The 23,052-nt window shown below is 40.2% G+C and overlaps 1 protein-coding gene across 9 annotated transcripts in view; it reads left to right on the top strand.

Moving 5' to 3' along the window:
* DYM (dymeclin) overlaps positions 1-23,052 on the top strand; it is a 400,415-nt gene that overhangs the window by 173,192 nt on the left and 204,171 nt on the right. For all 9 annotated transcript variants that reach the window (XM_061400135.1, XM_061400133.1, XM_061400128.1 and 6 more), the window contains one exon: positions 351-445. In XM_061400135.1, the coding sequence (XP_061256119.1) occupies positions 351-445 (95 nt within the window). The remainder of the gene's footprint in view (positions 1-350; positions 446-23,052) is intronic.

Raw genomic sequence — 23,052 nt, 5'->3', positions numbered from 1 at the left:
TATGCTACACAATATGTAATCGTTAGGTTCTGGAGCCACACACTGTAACTAGACATTAATATTTCTGCAGTGAAATATTTCAGTCTTCTCCAGGGTGGGCTTAATGAAGACCATAAATACCATCATCGTCTTTTGTGCCAGATGTTGCTTCCAAATTAGTGGTGAAAAAACTTTCTGCACTTTATGGGTTTTGGAATTAAAGGAAACGGATTGTGGGTCTGAATTTTCTGAAATCAGTGACAGTTGACTTTCCACTTGCTTCTGGTTAACCTTGCTGAAAATGTCTAGAAGACCTGATGTGTGTTTTAAACTTCTCTCTGATGTGTGTTCAAACGTCTGCTCTCTGGCAGGATAAGTACCTTCACACAAACTGTCTGGCGGCTCTAGCGAATATGTCTGCACAGTTTCGTTCCCTCCATCAGTATGCTGCCCAGAGGATCGTCAGGTAAACACAGCCAAGAAGGAGATGCTGGTTTTGGCTTTTTGAAAGGAATACTATGGCGGTCCCTTTTTAAATGCGATCTATGAGGAGTATCACATTTTTCTACTTAATTTTTAATCATCTTCTTGTTTGGTTGAAAATACCTTGTTCTGCTTTGTTTTCTAACTCAGACTTTTTAATCAGTCAGTTGTATTTGCTTTCAACCTTTTTATAAAAATCTAGGTTTAAGCTTGTGTGATAGCCTTTTGCAGAGGAGCAGGTCTATTTCTTAGTAATGCAGACTAAATCTTGATTCACATGTTTGCTGAGCATCACTCTGCCCTTTTAAAAAACTTATCTACTTGTTTTAGAGAATTTTTTTCATAGCAGTTAAGCATTTTATTATTTCATGTTGCTGGAGAAGGAAATGGTGACCCATTCCAGTATTCTTGCCTGGGAAATCCCATGGACAGAGGAGCCTGGCGGGCTACAGTCCATGGAGTTGCAAAGAGTTGGACACGACTGAAGTGGCTAAGCATGCATGCATGCATTGCTGCCATAATGGATTACCACAAGTTAGTGGCTTAACACACATTGCATGGCAAAAACCACTACAATATTGTAATTAGCCTCCAATTAAAATAAATTAAAAAAAGAAAAACACATTTGTTATACAATTCTGTAAGTTAGACTTTCAACAGGAGTCTCACCAGGCTAGAGTCAAGATATCAGGAGGTCTGCATCTGTTTCTGAAGGCCCCCGAGGAGAGTGTCTTCCCTTGCCTTTTCCAGCTACCAGAAGCTGCCCACATTCCTTGGCTCATGGCCCCTTCATGTGTTTTCAAAGCCAGCAACAGTAGGTTGTTGAGTCCTCCTCACATCTCATCACTCCAATGACCTCTTCTACTTTGAGGATTCCTGTGAATGCCTTGACCCTACCTGAATAATGTAGGATGATCTACCCACCTCAAGGTCCTCAGCTGAATCACAACTAGAGGTCCTTTTTCCTTGTAAGGTCAAATATTCATAGGTTCATGGAGAGTAGATGTGGACATTCTGAGGGAGCTATTATTCTACTTGTCAAAACATCACCAGAAACTCCCATCCCTTCCCTTACTTTGCCAAAGACAATCTTTCAGGTTAGGAAAACTAATTAACAAGTCAATGAATGAATATCATTTGCAAGATTTTACAAATATGAGTACTTTTTCATCTTCAGGCAGGATGCTCAGTATTGTCCTAGCAACTCCCAGGTAGAACATTTGTTATGTATTCAGTGATCCTTTCTTATAATCCTTGATTTTCAGGCAGTACAGCCCTGATGATTAGTTGTGTTCTAGTCATTGGTGATTATCACAACTCCATATCACTTTTAAACTCAGATCTCACTTTCCATCCTTTAGTTAGAGACAGTTATTGACCTGGGCTCATTTTTAATAATTAGTCATAATTAACTTAGGTTCTTAGTCTATTTGTCTTCAGAATTTAGCACAAGACAATTTTCTTTGACTCACTGCTTTAATGATACATTATTTTGAATTTTATTTTATTTTTTTTGGTTTGTACTTGAGAGATTGTCCATTTGACTGACTTTGGACTCAACTTTGGAACTCAACTTTCTGTGCTGACTAAAGTAGAAAGCCAGTGGTATTTGGAGAAAAAAGAAATGTCATTAAATTTGTGATTTGGGAATATTTAGATCAAGTTTATTATCATTAAGGAGTAGCGCTTTAATTCATTTTACTGGAGCTTTTTTTTTTAGCATTTAGTGCATGACTGTGTTAGGCAGTGCCAAGCATATCAAAATTAGTTATAAGAATTCCTGCCCTTACATAGTTTGTAATTCAGTAGCCAAGATTAGACAAAAAACCAACATATAATAAATTCCAGCAGAATGTAGTAAATATTAGTGAAAAGAAAAATCTCTGCAATGAGGGTGAGGGGTTGGTTTAGAGAATGGTGAGGTCACATCTCATTAAAAAATTGGGAAAAGTAAATAGAGAGGGACAGCTCTAGAGACTGGCCTGATAGGGGAAAGCATCAACCAAACAACCCAAAACAAGAGGTGAGAGAGCATGGTTTACATTTAGAAGATAACCGCTTCATTCATCTGGTATGTTGTGGACCGGTGCAGGGATTATAGGAGAGAAGCTTGGAAGAACCAGCTGGGCCCTTCCTGTGGAAAGGGGTTAAAGCTATTAGATTCACAGTTCAGGATAATGGAAGGAATAGAAAGAAAAGATCTCATTTTCTATACCAACGATAAAAAACAAAAGAGAAGTCAATGAATGAGTTGTAAATGGATTTGAAAAGAAAGACTTTAAATGTCTAGAGTTACCAGTGTTAGCAGCTGATGTTGGCCTGTTGTTTGTCACACTGAAGGCCGTGCAGTTCTCACAGTTCCCCAGTGTGGTCAGCGCTTCTGGTCCAGGTGCCATAATGGGGTAGCTAGACCAGAGCATCTGTATCATGTTGGAGGGAACTTTAGAAAGGCAGAGTGTTGGCCTGACTTCAGATCTGCCGAATCAGAAAATTCCATTTCTACACAATCCCAGAATGATTTGTTCATGCCTTAAAATTTGGAAAGTACTTTGAGTTTGGGCCTGGAAATAAGATTTAATTCCTTAGAAAACACTTGTCTTGAATTGGAAGTGGGAACAAGCTTTTTTTGTATCTTGAGGAAACTCATTCTCCACTAAATGTTTGTTTTAGGATATAAAATTGTAAAGTATAATAAGGAATGCATAACCCAAAACTGTTTAGATACACAGGAGATTTATTACAGCAGCACAGCTCAAGACTCACCAGATGCTGTACAGCTCCTTCAAGTGAGAAGTCATTAGTTTCCACATTTATGTTTGCTAAATCCCTTTTTAGAAAGGGACTGCACGGTTGTGTATCCATCATTTGCAAACTTAGAGAAGTCAGTATTTCATGTGCTCATCGACAAAACGCAAAACAGAGTAACGTGTTTCATTACTGTGAAAGTTAGATGTGAATAAAGCTTTAAAAAGTCTTCAGTTCAGTTGCTCAGTCGTGTCTGACTCTTTGTGACCCCATGAACCGCAGCACGCCTGGCTTCCCTGTCCATCACCAACTCCCGGAGTTCACCCAAACTCATGTGCATCGAGTCAGTGATGCCATCCAGCCATCTCATCCTCTGTCGTCCACTTCTCCTCCTGCCCCCAATCCCTCACAGCGTCAGATTCTTTTCCAACAAGTCAACTCTTTGCATGAAGTGGCCAAAGTTTTGGAGTTTCAGCTTTAGCATCAGTCCTTCCAAAGAACAACCAGGACTGATCTCCTTTAGAATGGACTGGTTGGATCTTCTTGCAGTCCAAGGGACTCTCAAGAGTATTCGCCAACACCACAGTTCAAAAGCATCAAGTCTTCAGCACTCAGCTTTCTTTATAGTCCAACTCTCACATCCATACATGACCACTGGAAAAACCATAGCCTTGACTAGACGGACCTTTGTTGGCAGAGTAACGTCTCTGCTTTTTAATATGCTGTCTAGGTTGGTCATAACTTTCCTTCCAAGGAGTAAGTGTCTTTTAATTTCATGGCTGCAATCACCATCTGCAGTGATTTTGGAGCCCTCAAAAATAAAGTCTGACACTGTTTCCACTGTTTCCCCATCTATTTCCCATGAAGTGATGGGACCAGATGCCATGATCTTCGTTTTCTGAATGTTGAGCTTTAAGCCAACTTTTTCACTCTCCTCTTTCACTTTCATCAAGAGGCTCTTTAGTTCCTCTTCACTTTCTGCCATAAGGGTGGTGTCATCTGCATATCTGAGGTTATTGATATTTCTCCCGGCAGTCTTGATTCCAGCTTGTGCTTCTTCCAGTCCAGCGTTTCTCATGATGTACTGTGCATATATGTTAAATAAGCAGGGTGACAATATAAAAGTCTTCTTAGCCAGACATAAATATATGGAATGATTTCATATGGTATCCAAGGTGTTGTTTCATATTAAATGACACTATGTCTTCCACAAATCTTTGGTATTCTAGAAAAACTGCAAACATACATGGTATGGGTATTGCTCACCTGTGAAATTTTTTGAAAGTACTGTGAGTATGGATATTCGATATGATCATTATTTGGAACTATAGGGTTATTAACTCAGTTAAAATATCGATGTGGGGTAGATTTTATGCAAGAGATTGTTGTGAGTTACAAATACATTATCATGTACTTCTTGCCCTTAAGACTTTCCCTGTTGCCTCTCTCATCCCACCACCTCCTCCCCCACAGCTCCTTCCTCTAGCTCTTCCAGCTTTGGCCCCTGGTTGCGACTTAGCAGCAGCAGCAGCTCAGCTGGTAAAGAATCTGCCTGCAATGCAGGAGACCCCAGTTCAATTCTTGGGTCGGGAAGATCCCTTGGAGAAAGGATAGGCTACCTGTTCCAGTATTCTTGGGCTTCACCAGTGGCTCAGATGATAAAGAATCCACCTGCAATGAGGGAGATCTGGGTTTGATTCCTGGGTTGGGAGGATTTCCTGGAGGAGAGGACATGGCAACCGACTCCAGTTTTCTTGCCTGGAGAATCTGCATGGACAGTGCAGCCTGTTAAGCTACAGTCCATGAGATCACAGAGTCAGACACAACTGAGTGACTAAGCACACACACACTTTTCTCCTGCATTTCATATTAGGTTCTTCTCTCTTTGCTCATTTTCCTTGGAAGTTCACATCTATGCCTGTGACTTTACCTATACTGAAAACCATTCAGATCTACATTTATAATCCCAGTCTTTTCTCTTTTTTCCTGAGGCAGGCAGTACAGTGTAGTGATTAAGAGCACAGACTCTGAGTTTGGGACCTCAGCTTCAAAACTGACTGTGGAATCTTGGACAAGTTACTTAATGGGGTGATATCTTAATCAACTTAATTTGAGTTAAACTTAATTTAACCTAAGTTACTTAATAGTTGGTATCTCAATGAATATTTGTAAAGTGATGCATAGTGTTCACCATGTAAGTGTTGGTCACCTTAACCCTAACTCTTCTAGCTTTGCTACTTGAATGTTCCACACTTTGTCAGACTTTTATTATGTTTAAAGCAAAACTCATTTTTAAACGTGCTCTTCCTGTTAAATTCCCTATCCTTGATAATGTCCCTCACTGCAGCCATCTTAAATTACCAAGTCAGAAACCTACAAATAATTCTGTAGTGTTTATTCCTTCTCGTCAAATGCTCTATCTGACCGGACTCTGGCATTCTTAACTCTATCTTTGTAGCTTGCCTTTATGCCCTGCTTTCTGGTTTACCCTGTCTTGGTTCATGTGTTTATCATCTTCATCCAAAACTACATTTTTAGTTGGCCTTGTCCTGTTGCTTCCCTCCCTGCTCCTCTACAGTTGATCTCTGCAGTGTTCCATTCATTTGAAAAGCAAATCTGTATTGCTTCCTATGTTTAAAATCCTTAAATGGCTTCCTGTTGCCAGCTGGTAAAAATTCAACCTCCTCAAAGTCATGGCCCTCAGACACAGGTAGGTTTTCCCCCAGGGCACATCTGGCAAGGTTGAGAGTCAAGGTGGTTTTGTTGTTGTTTTGTTTTCTTGCTGTTTTGTTTTTTCTTTAGGCACAACTGGGGAAGAGGTTGCTACTGACATCTAGTGGGTAGAGGCCAGGGATATTGCTAAATATCCTGTAATACACTCGACAGCAAACAACTGTCTGTCCCCAACAGAAGTGCTGGGCAGCCTTGTCCTAGAGTGACATGATCTGCGCCCTGCCCTTTGCTTTTTAAAAAAAATATTTATTTGGCAGCACTGGGTCTTCCCTGGGCTTTCCTGGTGGCTCAGCTGGCGAAGAGTCTGCCTGCAATGCGGGAGACGTGGGTTTGATCCCTGGGTTGGGAAGATCCCCTGAAGAAGGGAACGACTGCCCACTCCAGTATTCTGGCCTGGAGAATTTCATGGACTGTATAGTCCACGGGGTTGCAGAGAGTCAGACGCAACCGAGCGACTCTCACTGGGTCTTAGTTGTGACTCGTGCACTCTTAGTTGTTTCGTGTGGGATCTGGTTCCCTGACCAGGGGTCCAACCTAGGCCCCCTGCATTGGGAGCGCGGACTGTTGGCCACTGGACCAGCAGGGAAGCCCCCTGCCCTTTGCTCTTCATCTTCTATTGCTACTTGACACTCAGCACTCTGTCTTTACTAAATCATTATGGTTCCCTTCTCTCTCATAGTTGCTCTCCTGTGTCTGGATAATTGTAGTCTGATACTAGAAAGAAGTTTGAGGCAGTTCCTGGTGGCACCTCTTCTTTCTGTAGGTTCTTTACCACCAGCTTCCTTGCCCTCTGTTCTGTTTTATCTTGAACCTGGAGTGGTCAGGTGCCCTCCACCCCCACCACCAGTACAACTTCTAGGCCTTTTTTTTTCTTTAGGCCCACCTCTCCGGCTCTGTTTATTTCTTTGTAGCAGTCTAGCGATCACATAGTCAGTTTGTGGTCTGGGAGCTAGTTTCTAAGGTAGAAATGGAGAGGAAAGGGGCCAGGGAAAGGAAAAAGTCACATGTTAGAAAATATGGATTCTCACAAAGGAGACTGTCGAGGAGAGAGAACTTCAGAATCTTGACCTGGCCAGTGTAGGTCCTTGTGACTCACTGACCTGGCCCAAAGTTGTAAGTCTTGTTGCTTAAGCAGAGTAGTAATTACTGGGGGTAAAAGATCTGTCTTGAATTTCTTTGGATCACTTTATGAGACTAGCTGTCAGTATGCACACAAGAGGATTTTAATAAATACCAAGTGACTGATTCTTAGAAGATGGGCTGGCATCCTGAATTTAAAGCTTGGTTCTGGCACTCATCATTCTTGAGACTTCATCTAAATTGATTCATCCCATTTTGCAGATATTTGCTGCTTCTTGAAGTTTTATATTATTTTATTCTCAGATCAGATCTGATCTGAAACTTGTGAAGTTAATGACAAAACCTATTACTGAAAATTTTATGGTCTTTTAAATTTCCTGAGAATAAAATAATATAAAACATAGATTAGATTGTCACTGAAACTATTTGGTTAGAGCAGTACAGTGCTGTTGGGATATTTTTGGTAAAATCTGATCATGTAATTTTAAAAAATTTTAAATTCTTCAATCCGTAATTTATGCCACCTTTTCTTACTGTTAACAGCCACTAGCAGTAAACACATACTCTTCAGATTTTAACCAGGTTCACTGCTTTCCGTCTTTTCTTTGTCTAGCCCAGATTGGTAGTTTATGTAAGGTGGCTTGTTTTGCTCTGCACTTGTGATGATGTATATATGATATATGTATATATAACTCAGCTTTTTCCTGAAGGCTACAAAAAGCACAGGTTGGCTTATTTAACGCTGGGTTGTTAGTTCCTCTGTTTTCAACAAATTTAGATCTTTTAGAATAGCCCGTGGACTCAAAGAAAGTTGGACAATTTGCTTTTAAATACCTTCTAGTGTTAGCTTACCATCTTAGGCTTCCTCACTTTTGTCCTCACTCAATTAAGTCTTCAGGAGTTGTTTTTTTGTTTTTTTTTTTTTCCTGAACCAGCTAATACTACATTGAACTCGAAACATACAAGAGAATGTTAAGGAGCAAAATGGACTTTTTGTTGTTGGGATATATTTATATTATATAACATAAAATATTCAAATATATAATAACACTGGTTGTTTCTCCCGATTTTGATGTTTCAGGAATACTGTCTTATTTTAAAATATAATATCCATTTGATGGTGAATTCACACCTGTCACCTGTAGTGTCTCATTGCTTGTCTCTCTTTTGTTACATTTAGGACTAGTGAAAGTCTGGAGGCTTATTTAATTTAGGGTGTTGGTGTTGCACAGCTGAAAAGTGCCATCACAAGTTTGTCCAGATTAAAAGCCCATGCTCATTCCCCAGCACTTCATGGACAGACTGGCAGAACATTATTAATGAGAGTAACTCACCTACCATGGGACCATTGATCCAAACCCTCTGGGAGTTCTGAAACAGATGGTTCTCTGTAATCTAGGGTGGACAAGCCCTTGATTATTCCATTTGCTGCTCTCGAACTCTCACTCCAGCTTCCTTATATAGCTAAGTCCTTACAGTTATAGTAGCAAAAACTGGAGGGTCTTTCTTTCCCCCATCCTCCCCTTCCTTTTCTCTGTTTCTTTCTCTCTTTCTTACTTGAACTGGATAATTGAGAAAGGTATGGATGCGTGAGGTCTTGCAATGCATAGTGTATGGATATGTTCCTGGAAAATAAACATGGAAAGGACAAGAACTGTGTATCTTCAGTCTGAAATGTTAATATTTTTCTTACATCTAATCCTTGATGTTAGATTTTACTTGGAATTTAGTAAGTATGTATTGAGCTTTTGCTACATACATGCCACTGCCAAGGACTTCTTTAGTTTCATATTTGTTTACATTTTAATTTCAAACTAATGCCATTCATTGTATCTAGAAATTAAGTGTTATAGTCATATTGGTTTTATTTTTTAAAACTTAATTCATTTTCAGCCTCATAACCATTATCTGATTTCATTGTAGTCAGGAAATTGTTTCTTTAGGGAAGAATTATCTAATATTAAGAGTTATAACAAGTAGTTCAGTTTTGTTTCTAAAATCTTGGTAAGTTGTTTAACTTACGTTTTCCGTCTCTTAAGATGATATATGATACCTACTTTGTTGTGTGTTGTCAAAGTTAATAATTGGCTTATAAAGTCTTTTGTAGCTCTACTTTATGATAACATTTTGAAGTCATTTTAGTCTAAAAATAAATCTACATAGCTTTCCTACAAAAAATCTCTTGCTCTCTGTTAATATCCCTAGATTCTGATTCCTTGCCCAAAGGATCATCAAATTGAGGGAAATATTTGGGAAATATAAGCAGTGAAGACCTCATTGAATATATATAGGAAGTTTTTGTTTTGTTTTTTAGATGGGGGTTTTAATGATAGTATTTTATTTTGCATTGGTAGGAGGTGTGAGCAATGGTTTTGCAGTGTATTTCTTTTAAACTTATGTGATTTATTTTTTAAAAGACAGAATTAACTTGTTCTTGCCCAGTGCCTGGGCCATAAAGTAGTTCCAGTTTCTCCATTGCTTTGGTCTTTGCTGATCCTTGTTTGCTCTTGGCAAAGCAGTAGCCAAGAAAGGAAGGAGAGGAATGTTTTGCCTTAAAAATCTGGCTTCCTGCACTTCCTACAGCCAGTGGTACTTTGAAGGTAGCTACGTTTTTTTAAGGAAAGCTGTGACATGGTTTGCTTTTCAGTTTAGCCCTTTCTTGAGAAGTTAACTTGAGAGCATTTAGACAACTCCCAGTTGAAAACTTCTAAGTTTCCCATAGAAAATTTCTTACTGCAGAGATTCCTACCATCATACAGCATAGCATCTTGGTAGATTTGAGGGGACATGTGGAAAGTTTGTAACTGAAAGTTTAAGTTTCAGTTTAGACTGCTGCACATTCAAAATGTCAGTTTTTAAAGAAGCATCTCATACATTTATCTGAATTTTTATTTCTTTTAAGTAAAACTTGACCTTCGTGGACAAGATTGTCACATGAAAAGTTAAACATTAGAGTAATTTGCATAGCGCTTTATAAAATGTTGCAGTCACATTACAGAGGTAATGAATGGGAGAGTTCAGACTTTGTTCTCTTAGCCTAGAATTCTCTACCCCCCATTCCTGTCTACTGCTGTGAAGGATCTGAGATCCTTACCCTACCTTCAGGTTAACAGATGAGCCAGCACAGTTTTATTGGTCCTGGTAGAGACTCAAGATTTCATGGGTGAGTCAGAGACAAAGGACAGTTTATTGCTCACAGTAGTGTGAACCAGCATACCCTGATTTTCTCGTGAGGTTCCTGATGCTCACAGAGCAGCGTGACCAGGGCCAGGTGACATGTGCACATGCAGTGGTTTGCATTACAGTAGAGAACCCTGAGCTTAGGAAGGTGAAAGTCACTCAGTCGTGTCTGACTCTTTGCAACCCCATCGACTATACAGTCCGTGGAATTCTCCAGACCAGAATACTGGAGTGGGTTGCCTTTCCCTGCTCCAGGGGATCTTCCTGACCCAGAAATCCAACTGGAGTCTCCTGCGTTGCAGGCGGATTCTTTACCAACTGAGCTATCAGAGTTTAGGAAACCCCATCTTTTATAATAGGCTGCACAAACTTTGCTTTGGATGGAGACACCTTTAAAATATTTGATAGCAGCAAACTGCCCTCTGTTTTTGAGGGGAGTCATTATTTCTACTTTCTGTGTCTGTTCACTTTACAAAATCCATGAAAAGAAAACCCAAAGCACGAGGCTGGTAATGCCTCTGCTTACAAGATGTGCAGAAACATCCGAGAACCGCGGGGAACTCTTCCCCTGTAGTCTTAGTACCTAGTTATGCCTTTCTGTTGCCGATTGGAAAAATCTGTCATCAGGTCATTAGGTAGCTTAGTTGATCCTGTTGTAGCTTTTATATCTCACTTGGTAATACATTGGCTTTATGTATCTAAGAAGCAGTAAAGGACTGACTGGGCTCCCTAGCCTCTGGGTTGTCCACGTGTCATAATGAATCTCCAGCTCTGGAGTCAGTGTCATGAATGCAGCCCTTAAAACCTAGTTTCTGAGTGGCTTTGACATTACCCAAATATTTTGGTATTAAATACAAATCATGAAATTTTATATTTGGAAGGACCTTTAAATAACATCTAAGAGAAGTTTGCACATTTTATATGAGGCATATTGACACCTAGATTTATTATGTGACTAGTGTCAGTGAACGCTACTGCAGAAGCAGATGTAGCAGTCAGGCCTCCCAGCTCCTTGCCTAGTGTTCCTCCCAGAACAAAAGAGAAAAAAGGTGTATGTTCATGCACACATATTCCCCTCCTTCCCCATACACACATAGTTGTGATACCTGATATGCTGATAATGCTAAGGTCAGGTTAGAGAAATAAAAATGACTTACTGAAGCCTTTTCCTTCTTGATGAATTGCACATGCTTCATGGACTTTGTTAAAAAGCATTTTCCAAGACAAAGAAAACCAAGGGTTATTCTAAGAGGAGAAATGAGAGTAAACAGAAGGGTAAAGAGATTTAAAATGACTCGTGTTCAATATAAATACACGGAGAATCGGATATATTATACTTGAGCCAGGGACCCACAAGGGAAGGGAGAATGTGGTTTTAGGACAGATGGGAGGATAGCTGGGAAAAGGCAGATACTGCAGAGGTGGATAAATACTCCTCACCACCAATCCCAGTGAGTGCTCTGAGCATTTAACGTTTGTTTATTCACTTAATGGGCCTCAATTTCCTCATTTACAAAATGGGAATATCCTCCTAGGACTGCCATGAGGAATAAATGGGTTATTATGCCTAAAGCACTTAGAATATATTGTCTTTTCAATAGCAGTCATCTAGGAATTACCAGAAGGAAAAAATTATTTCTTGTTAGAGGACAGACAGCACCATGTCTTGCTTATGGTGGCTCAGTAGGTATTGGAATGAATGATGAAATTCTGACACTGATTGGATTTAAAGAACATAGTTACAATCTTTGGCTCTAGGTGAGGAGAAAACAACATGCCATATAGACTACTGTTGTTGTTTTTGTTTTTATTTATTTATTTTTGTACAGCTGGTAACGGCCATACGCTACACACTGGGCCCTGTACATGTTATTTATGTTACATGATGGTACATGTGCTGTTATTTTCATTTGACAGTGAAGAAACTTAAGTTTCAGACAAGTAGTTAGTTTATGGCCGCCTTGCTGAACAGTGAGAATACTGGGCCTTTATCTGTCCTCCACCCCAATACTGTACTACCTCCCATTGTCAAGTGCTTCTTATAAATGAAGCTTTAAACTAAAAGCATGCAAATAATTTGTGTACAAGGTATTTTAATATCACATCCTGTCCTGAGTAAGTTATTTTCCATCTTTCTAAGCATGTGATCCCCTTGTTGACGTATTTTTAAAAAATTGTTGGCTTTTAAGTAACTGAGAAGAGTCCAGGGTGAATGAGGGGGATCTCAGACTCTTTGTAATGCTGTAGCAGCTTTCCTCAGTTGGGGTTCCATGAGGGAGTCCAGCCCTGTGGAGAATGAGATGAGTGACAGTTTGCTCTGTTCTTCCCAGGACGGCACACAGACAGCACCTTCCTAAACATGTAGGAGAGAAGTTGATTGATTAACCAAACTCACACCTTCTTAGGAATTCTGGTTGAAGAGGATCTGAAGGGCTTTTTCAGTTTGAGACCCACAAGTTAAGATAAACTACTATAGGAACCCAATATGACACTCCTGTTAAATTTTTCCATCATAACTACCAGGAGTGCCTGTTTTCTTACCTTCCTTAGCCAAACATAAAGATCATACAGAAGCCCAGGAACATTTGTATATTATTCACTTAATGAACTTTCATGCATTTAGTAGTCCTAGAAATTCAGGAGTGTACATAACCCTGTCATTATTTACTACTTAAGCATAATCATGGGACCTTTGTATATAAGGTAGTCAGAAACCGTCATATCATTACAGATTTCCCATTTAGAGTCACTTAGTCTTAAATAAATTACTGGGATTCTAAATGTACCCTTTGAGAAACTAGAGTAACTGCTTCTAATAATGTTTTCTTCACAGAGTATTTTATGACATGGTTGTGATTTTTTAAAACAAGGGCAGGTATTTAGGAGTCGTTTAGTCGTTTATCAAATATTTTCTATGTCTGCTTTGTGTTAGACATTGCTGGTCTTGGGAGATTCACGTCATATATTTGTGCTCTGCTTTCAAAGAGTTTCTAGTCTGGCCAAGGCAGTGGGTTAATAACCACAGGGCAGCATAAGAAGTGTGCTGATGATAGGGCGGCAAGGGAGAAAGCAGACAGCTGACCCAACTACCACTGCAGCCTTCCCCAGTCAAGTGATGCTCGAGTTTTCCTTCTGTTATACTGGTGATAAGGAAGGTGGTTCTTTTCTCCAACTGTCTTGCTCTCCTAGGTTAAGATTTCCTTTATATATATATGGTTTCCTTTTAGCTAGTTACAGAAAAACTCACAAAATTTAACTTCAACTAACTTGATTCCTAGAGGAAGCTCATAAAAAATTTTTTAATATGTATTAAAAGCAATTACTGCATAAGCTATCTGGCAAGCTGACCTTATAGCAACGTTATTTTCCTATTCTGAAAACTTTAAAATTTTTGCTATAGTTGTCAGATTATTGAAATACTCATATGACTTTAAAATTTGATGTGACTGAAGATGCAGATTAGATCAGTGCTTCCCAGATAGAATGGTTGGGAAGTGGCAAGGAAAGCGTGTGCTGTGTGTTGTTGTGGAAAATGTACTTGTATAGAAAGGGACTCACTGAACCTGTGAATTTGTAGATTATCAAGTTAGCTAGAGTCAGTGGACAAAGTGTTAAGTATTATTTTAAAACTTTTCAGATAAGTGTTCAGGTTTTTCCTTTTTAGCTTGGAACTTCAAAATGTATTTAAAGAGAATACTATAATGAATCTTTAGGTTCCCATTCAACAAACACATTGATTCATGACTGGCATTATTTTGTTTATGTCTCAACCTTTTCCTCCTCTGTATTGAAGCAGTTTCTGACAGTTCACCTAGTAAAACTGCATTGTTTTAGAGGATGAGTTTTTAATGAACATCTGTTATGATTTGGTCCCTCCACAAGTGGTAGAGAGAAAAATCATTGTTAACACTGTCATTCAGATATGGACATTAGCCATATTTTTGGTGCTTAGTCATTTAGAATCCTGTTTAGTTTAGGACTTACTCTTTGTCACACACAGTGCTTGTCATTGTTGTTTGGAGACTCTCCAAGTGTGACCATAACCCTGTATGAGGTACATAATTTCTGTCTCATAGGTGAGGAAATAGAGAGAGATGAGGAAACACATTCAGGATAGATACCTCGGAGGGTAACAGAGCTGAAATCGGAATCCTTGAGTGGCCCCAGCCTAGACGTGTAGTTTCTTCTCCTTATGGCAGACCTGACATTGATAAATACTGAAAAGGAGAAACAGATGTCAATACTTTAAACTCAAGTTCTCCAGTTATGAATGAGTGGAATGTCTACTGTCTAGAGTTCCTACAGTCTTTTTTTTCTTGAATCACACCAGTGTGGAGGTTCTCAAAGTTTCCTTCGCAGACCACAGAGGTGCCATGAATCTAAACCATTCTTTATAATAAGATACCTTATGCCATTTCCACTGTGCTGTCATTTGCACCAATGTTATAAAAACACTGGTGCCTTAGCATAAATCAAGGCAGTGGCACCAGACTATCCTGGGAATCACTGTATTTTCCACAGTCACACATTTGCAGGTGAAAAAGCCACAACAGTAAAAATGATTAGTTGTGATAAATCTTGATGCTTGAGCCCATGTCTTTGTAATATTCTATGTGATGAAATGAAGTTCACATGAAAACATGTCCATTGCATACTGAACTACAGTGATTATGTGTGTGATGGAGTTGTGAGCTAGACCAGCCCTTTTTTTTTTTGATAGGATACCATTTTCCCATGAAAGAACAAGTGGCAATCTGTGGTTATTTAGACTTGGCAGACATTTTCTTGTAAATTAATAAAATGAGCCTGTTTCTTCAAGAAGACAACCTCCAGTGTTGGTTGCCAGTGATAAAATTGGAACTTACAAGCAAAAATAGAATTTTAAAAAACTTGTTTTGGCACCACGAGTTTGATAGCTTCCCAATAATTAAAGATGTTTGTGATGACATTGACGATTGTATTGATAAACGTGGGACTTTGGAGAAACTGTATAATGCAGTGTGTCGACATTTGGGAGATCTCTGTAACTCAGTGAAGTGGTATTTTTCAAATGACCAATGCATGAAGTTTCAAAATTATGTATGAGTGAAAAGATTCATTAAAAGTACAAAATGTAGGTACAAAAAAATTTAACTAATGGATCTGAATGCAACAGACTCAAAGGTTTTTTTGATATGGTGTCTGATGCAACCTTTGTAACTTGTCTTTAAGAAACTACCACTTGTTTTATTGAAATATCAAAGAATAGTGTCTGCACCTTTCTGTAAAGGGCATTGAAATACTGCTCCCTTTCCCAAGCTGATACCCTTTTGAGACTACATTTTTTTGTGTGTACTTCAATTTAAAAAACATAGAGCAGGAGGTTTGACTTCAGAAGTAGGAAGGAGTATCTGTTTTCTGTTAAGCCAGAGAGTAAAAAGACTTACAGAAATAAAAAATAATGCTCCTCTTCATCACATTTTCTTCTGTATTGGAAAGGAGTTGTTTCTCATTATTTTGTTTATGTTAACATGTAATGTGTTCATGATTATATTTAAATGAATTAACAAGTATTTTAGATTTTTCTGTTTCACTTCTACTATAGTTAATGTTTATAGGTTTATCCCACATATAAAAAGTTATTTGGGGTCCTCAGTAATTTTTCAGGGGTCTAAAGGAGCCCTGAGATAAGTTTATGAATCACTGTTTTAATGCTCTTGTAGAGAAAGGGATGGAGACAGTGAATGTGAGTGTGTTTGTATCACAGGGGTCACTGTATATACTTGTAAAATATCTACTGTTTCTGAATTAATTATACCCCTACTTCCTTCCATCAATATAATCAATAGCTGGCTATGTTTGTATTATTCATGCTTCCATTTAATAAATATTTATTGAGAACAGAGTTATCAGAGTTTAGAAGAGAAAGGGGATATATAGAATATATAAATCCTGTTTATTCCCTGTTAGAGCACATGGTTTCTATCTTTAAAAGTCAGAAGTCGGGGCAGTTACTATACTAAATTGTCTTCTAAGTTTGTTGCCCATCTTGCCTGGGTGTGGCTATAAAATAAATTTGTCCCGGTTGTCTGTTGCTGTATAACAAACCACCCCAAAACTTAAAACCACGATGTATAGTCCTCTCCCCCAGTGCTGTGGATTGCTTGTTTAACCGAGTGAGTCTCACTCCAGGTTTTTCACAGACTTGCGTTCAGACATCAGCTGGGCTGGGTGTCCAGTGTGACCCAGTCTCCTGGCTAGCAAGTGATGCCAACTGTCAGCTGGGAGGTCTGTTGAGATGGTGACTGAAGCACCTCATTTTTCTCACATGACCAGTCCACCAAGTTTGGTTTTTTCACAAGTTCCCAAGAAGGATGCTCCCAAGAATGAACATCCCAAGAGTGACAGGAACAGTTTCTGAGACTTCCCCAGCAGTCCAGTGGTTAAGAATCCTCCTTGCAACACAGGGTACCTGGGTTTGATCTCTGGACAGAAAACTGAGATCCCACATGGCCGTGGAGCAACTAAGCCCAAGCAATGCAACTGCGGAGCCTGCAAGCCACAGCTAGAGAGCCCCTGGACTGCAGAAAGTCCTGCGCACCGCAACCAAGACCTGACGCAGGCGAACAAATACATGTTTAAGAAAAAAGAAACTAAGGCTTCTTATGACCTGACTGAGCTGTCCCTCAGCCTCACTTTCAGCACATTTTATCAGTCCTGAGCAGGTCAGAGGACCAGAAAAAATTCAAGAGGAGGGGACCACACAGAGACATAAACCCTGGGAGGCTTGGTTCATCTGTGGCCGTCTTTGTATACTAGCTGCCACAAGATTAATAAATTATTACCCAGGGTAGCTGGAGAAATGAACTACTGCTTTCATCCTCAAATTCTAGGCTGAAGATAAATGTCTAAATTTTTATTAAGAGAAAATTAAGCTGAATCTGCTCAAATGCTATCTGCATTTTCGCAAAAGGTCTGTGACTTTTGCCTGTGTTCAGTTTCTTTGGTTCAGAAGGAAACGCCCACTTTCCAGTAATGATGTCTTTACTTACACCAAGGTGGGCGGAGTTCCTGTCCTGGAATTGCTCATGGGGCTACACTTGCTGGTCACCCAGTGATTGACAATGGCTAGCTCTTATCTTTGGGTTGAGAGAGCATAGGGCTGTGTGACCTTATGGCAGTGTGACCGGCTAGATGTTCCATCTGACAGGGGCAGCTTCAGGAGTCCTGTTCGAGGGAGGTTGAGGGGCAGCATTAAATATGGAGGGCAGAGCGTAGAGATGGTTTAGAGGGGCATTTGTGCAGCAATCACATGGACTCGGGTTGAATATGTGTTTGTTGTGCCTTTGAGACCTGGCTGAAGAAATTGATGGGGGGTATGCTTCAGCTCAAGTTCCCCTTGGTGGTGCTATTGCGCTGTCAACTTCCAAAGAAAACATCTTTTGTGCCATTTTTTTTTTTGGTCAAACATTTTATTGGACACCTAAGGTGCACCAGACCCTGTGCTAGACTGAGGGGAACTAGTGAAAGTCACTCAGTCGTGTCCAACTCTTTGTGACCCCATAGACTGTAGCCCACCAGGCTCCTCTGTATGGGATTCTCCAGGCAAGAATACTGGAGTGGGTAGCCATTCACTCCTCCAGGGGATCTTCCCAAACCAGGAATCGAACCCAGGTCTCCTGCATCTCAGGCAGATTCTTTACCAGCTGAGCTACCAGGGAAGCCGAGGGGAACTCAGACATTGTTATTGTCTTCATAGTATAATCATTGCTATTCACTTTCTTGACATTTTCTGAAAAGGGAAAAAAAATAACACGTAATTGAACCCAAGCCAGGTCCAGAACTGCCAGTAGATGTTCTGAAGGTAGACACCAATTTGCCTAAAGACGATGTATGCACACAGTTTAAAAATGTTTTAAAGTTATGTAAAAGGGTATTGAATAGTCCTTAAATGTATTTTTAAATGCCTAATGTCACTCTAATAAGAAAAATGCAATTTAAAACTTCACTGAGATGCCACTTCTACCTGTCAGAGTAGAAAAACTTGTTTGCATGGTTATGTGGAAACATTCTTGAACTTTTCTGGTGAGAGTGTAAAAGTGGTACAACTCCTGTGAAGAACAATGGCCATATGTGAACAGATCCTAAATGTATTACCCTGTGACTTAGTAGTCACACCTGCATTACGATGTATACTTTATTTTGGCAGTATTTTTTAATAAAAAGGTTAGAAACAACTGAGGTATCCATCAGTAGAGACATTTCAGTAAGTATGGTACACTGATACATCGGACAGTATGTAGCTACAAAGACTTTAAAGAATAATAGTAAGGCTACTGAGAGAGGACTTTCCAAGATATATTACGTGAAAAAGTAAAGCATGGGCCCGTACATGCACAGTAGTTCCCCCTTACCGGAGATTTCACTTTTCTTGGTTTCTGTTACCTGTGGTCAACTGTGGGTTGAAATAGTAAATGGAAAGTTCCAGAAGTAAATAATTGATAAGTTTTAAATTGCATGCCATTCTCGGGCTGTCCCACCCGAGAAGTGAATCATCCCTTTGTCCAGTGTATCACTTAGTAGCCACATCGTGTGTTTGTGTGTCCTCTGTGTTGAGGAGGTTCAGTTCTCTAATATGATGGCTTCAAAGATTCCCTGAGTCTATCCAGTAAAATTAATAATGCCATGTATTTGGGCATTTAAGGTGTTTGCACATATGCGTGCACATATGGCTCTGGGAAGCATGTGCATGGCATGGGGGACAGTGTAAGACAGTGAACAGTGCACACTGGAGTGAGAACCGCCCCTCCCCTTGTTCGCTGTATGATCTTGGACTAGTTACCTAGCTTTGCCATGTGTACATTTCCTCATCTATAAAATGTGGGTCATAATAATTCCTATTTTGTAGCATTATTGGGAAGATTAAATCAGTAGCAGTATGAAAACCTTTTAGAACAATGTTTTAGCACATTTATATGTTAGCCAACCTCTTCTCCAAATACGGGGATAAAATGGCAGACTTGATTCTCAGTGACTGTTACTGTTCATTATTAACGACCCTCAAAACTGTTCACAGATATTTGTTCGTAGCTTGTCTTCTAGGTGTTCTCCCCCAAAGTGATCCCTGGGGTCTCAAGCAGAAGGCCCTTTTGGATAATTTGCATGAAGATACCCAGAATGAGCAGCTGCAGGGGAGTTCGCTTCAAGGAGATAAATCTCATTAATATTTCCGAATCTCAGGTGTGTCTTTGTGTCATTATGTATCAGGGAAAGTGTTTCGAGCGTCTTTCTGGGGAGAGCACGTTCACCTTGCTGGATGATGTGAGCCAAGAGGGGACTTTTGGACTAATCTGACTGCTGGGTTACATGCTGTGTTCTCCTGCCACCTCAGAGGCTACACAGGGGCCTTTTGGAGTAGCCAGTTCACACTTTTCCATCTCCCTAGATTCTTATTTTTAAAAAGCTTTATGTTCATTTCCTATTTATTGATAATTAGCTTCCATAATTCATCCCTGCCTATTTTCCTCTCTGAGTTGAACTGTTTATGAAGAAATTTCTGCATGTTGATTCTCTTCAAGTGGGCTATGCTTGATCACATTGAAGCACTTTTGAAATACAAATAACATGACTGAGAATGGCTCTTTATATAAATATTTCCATTAACGTATTGGGAGTTGGTAAAGCTCAGTTGGTAAAGAATCCGCCTGCAATGCAGGAGACCCCAGTTCGATTCCTGGGTCAGGAAGATCCCTGGAGAAGGGATAGGCTACCCACTCCAGTATTTTGGGGCTTCCCTTGTGGCTCAGCTGGTAAAGAATCCACCTGCAATGCATAATGGATATTTCACAGACCACCCTCACAGAAAGGAAAAGCTATAAGTTCTTTCTGATAGGTTTAAAAAGAAGGTTTTAATTTTTAGATTATCTAAGAGTGACACCTGAAGTGTGAATAAAGCATTCTATCACCAAAAATATATATATATTAAATTTTCAAGTCTTTTATACAGATTCTGTTTTCCTCATATCCAGATTCAGACAGTTCATGTTTAGATTGAATTAGCTTACATAGATTTTGTTTGCAGAAGTCTTTGCTTCTTTGTGAAGAAAAAAGAATAGTATGAAGGTTTATAGTAGTCTGTTTTTTACTGCAATTATGAAATAGAGTATTTTGTGATAATTAAAAGATTTAAGCTTTTATTTTCAAGCCATAGGTATTTTTTTTCTTTCATGGTGATGTATAGTCCTTAGTTAAACATTGTGCTTTGCTTTTCTACCAGACCATTTGCATCTATTTTGCTCATGTGTATTGTATTTCATGTTGTTGTTCAGTTGCTAAGTCATGTCTGACTCTCTGTGAGCCTATGGACTGCAGCACGCCAGGCTTCCCTGTCCTTTACCATCTCCTGGAGTTTGCTCAAACTCATGTCCATTGAGTTGGTGATGCCATCCAACCATCTCATCCTCTGTTACCCCTTCTCCTCCTGCCCTCAATCTTTCCCAGCATCAGAATCTTTTCCCAGTGAGTTGGCTCTTTGCATCAGGTGGCTAAAGTATTAGAGTTTCAGCATCAGTCCTTCCAATGAATATTCAGTGTTGATTTCTTCTAGGATTGACTGGTTTGATCTCCTTGCTGTCCAAGGGACTCTCAAGAGTCTTCTCCAGTCTTATGGACTCTGTGGGAGAGGGTGAGGGTGGGAAGATTTGGGAGAATGGCATTGAAACATGTAAAATATCATGTATGAAACGAGATGCCAGTCCAGGTTCGATGCACGATGCTGGATGCATGGGGCTAGAGCACTGGGATGACCCAGAGGGATGGTATGAGGAGGGAGGAGGGTTCAGGATGGGGAACACATGTATACCTGTGGTGGATTCATTTTGATATTTGGCAAAACTAATACAATTATGTAAAGTTTAAAAATAAAATAAAATTTAAAAAAAAAAAAAAAAGAGTCTTCTCCAGCACCACAGTTGGAAAGCGTCAGTTCTTCGACATTCAGCCTTCCTTATGGTCCAAAATAGCTACTGATCCTGACTGGTCCAGACGCTGATACCAAGGTGATCTTATGCCATTTTGTTTAGATTTTCTTAAAACTGGATCATGTACCAAGTGTTATGAAGTTGGAAGTAACAGTATATCTCCTGCTGGTAAAAAAAAAAAAAAAAAGTGAAAATAAACCTTACTGAAGACTGTCTATTATCATTTCCTATATGAAGTGTTCACAGCTTGAAATAGTGGTTTCCTTTAGCCTCTTAGTCTTTATAGCAGTTGATTATGGTGCTGTGCTATGTTGAAAGGATTTTGTCAAGTACACCAGTCAAATTTAGGTTCAACTATGAGTAACTGAAAACTGACAATCCTAGTAGTTTTTTCTAAGATTTATTTATTAATTTTTGGCTGTGCTGGGTCTTCGTTGCTGTGTGTGGACTTGCTCTAGTTGCAGTGAGTGGGGCTGCTCTTCGCTGTGGTGCCTGGGCTTCTCGTTGCAGCGGCCTTTCTTGTTGTGGAGCACGGGCTCCAGGCGTGCAGGTTTCAGTAGTTGCGGCACGTGGGCTCAGTAGTTGTGGCTCCCGGGCTCTAGAGCATGGGCTGAGTAGGTAGCACACGGGCTTAGTTTGCTCTGCAACATGTGGAATCTTAGTTGCTTCCACGACCAGGGATCAAACCTGGGTGTTGCCAGGTGGATTCTTACCCATAGACCACCAGGAAAGCCCCTGCTGCTGCCACTAAGTCGCTTTAGTCGTGTCTGACTCTGTGCAACCCCATAGATGGCAGCCCACCAGGCTACCCCATCCCTGGGATTCTCCAGGCAAGAACACTGGAGTGGGTTGCCATTTCCTTCTCCAGTGCATGAAAGTGAAAAGTGAAGTTGCTTAGTCGCTCAGTCGTGTCCAACTCTTAGCGACCTCATGGACTGCAGCCTACCAGGCTCCTCCATCCATGGGATTTTCCAGGCAAGAGTACTGGAGTGGGGTGCCATCGCCTTCTCCGAGGAAAGTCCCTAATAGATTAAAAAAGAAAGAGAGTTTTTTTTTTTTTTCCTCCAGGTAAAGTTTAAGGAGACCTTCACGGGCTGATGAGGAGGCTCTGCTCCAGGAAGTCTGTGTGAGCATCCTTTAACTGCCATAACAAATCACCACAGTCTTAACTCCCCAAAACAACACAAATGCATTATCTCACAATTTTGTAGGTCAGCAGTCTGACTTGACTCACTGGTTGTCTCTGCTCCAGGTTTCACAAGGCCTAAATCAAGCTGCTGGTCTGCTGGGCTCTTCTCAGGAGACTCCAAGGAGAATCTGCTTTTGGTTCCAGGTTGTTGGCAGAACTGGTTCCCTGTGATGATAGAACCAAGGTTCCCAGTTCCTTGCTGATGCTCAACTGGGAGCTACTTCATAGCTCCTAGAAGCCACTCTGTGGTTCTTGTACATCTCAGAGCCTAATGGCAGGAATCTCTTTTTTTGTTTGTTTGTTTTTCTGCCACATCCCCCTGACTCTAGCCAGAGAATGTTCATTGCATTTAAGGGCTCTTATGATTAGATTGTGTATATCTGGATGGTCTCGAATTATCTCCCTATTTTAGGGTCTGTAATCTTAAAATAGGGAGTTATGCATGTGTGCTCAGTCATATCCAACTGTTTGAGCCACTTTGGACTATAGCTTGCCAGGCTCTGTCCATGGGATTTTTCAGGCAAGAATACTGGAGAGGTTTGCCATTTCCTCCTCCAAGGAATCGTCCCATCCCAGGGATCGAACCCGTGTCTCTTCAGCTGCTGCATTGCAGGTGGTTTCTTTACCCGCTGAGCCACCGGGGAAGCCCAAAAGGATGCACTCAACATGGACTTGAACCCAGTGACCCTGAGATTCAGAGTCTCA

This window comes from Bos javanicus, chromosome 24 (genome assembly GCF_032452875.1).
Source record: "Bos javanicus breed banteng chromosome 24, ARS-OSU_banteng_1.0, whole genome shotgun sequence".
Taxonomy (NCBI): domain Eukaryota; kingdom Metazoa; phylum Chordata; class Mammalia; order Artiodactyla; family Bovidae; genus Bos; species Bos javanicus.
Note: the sequence above shows the minus strand (reverse complement) of the source record. Positions and strands in the feature narration are given on the sequence as shown.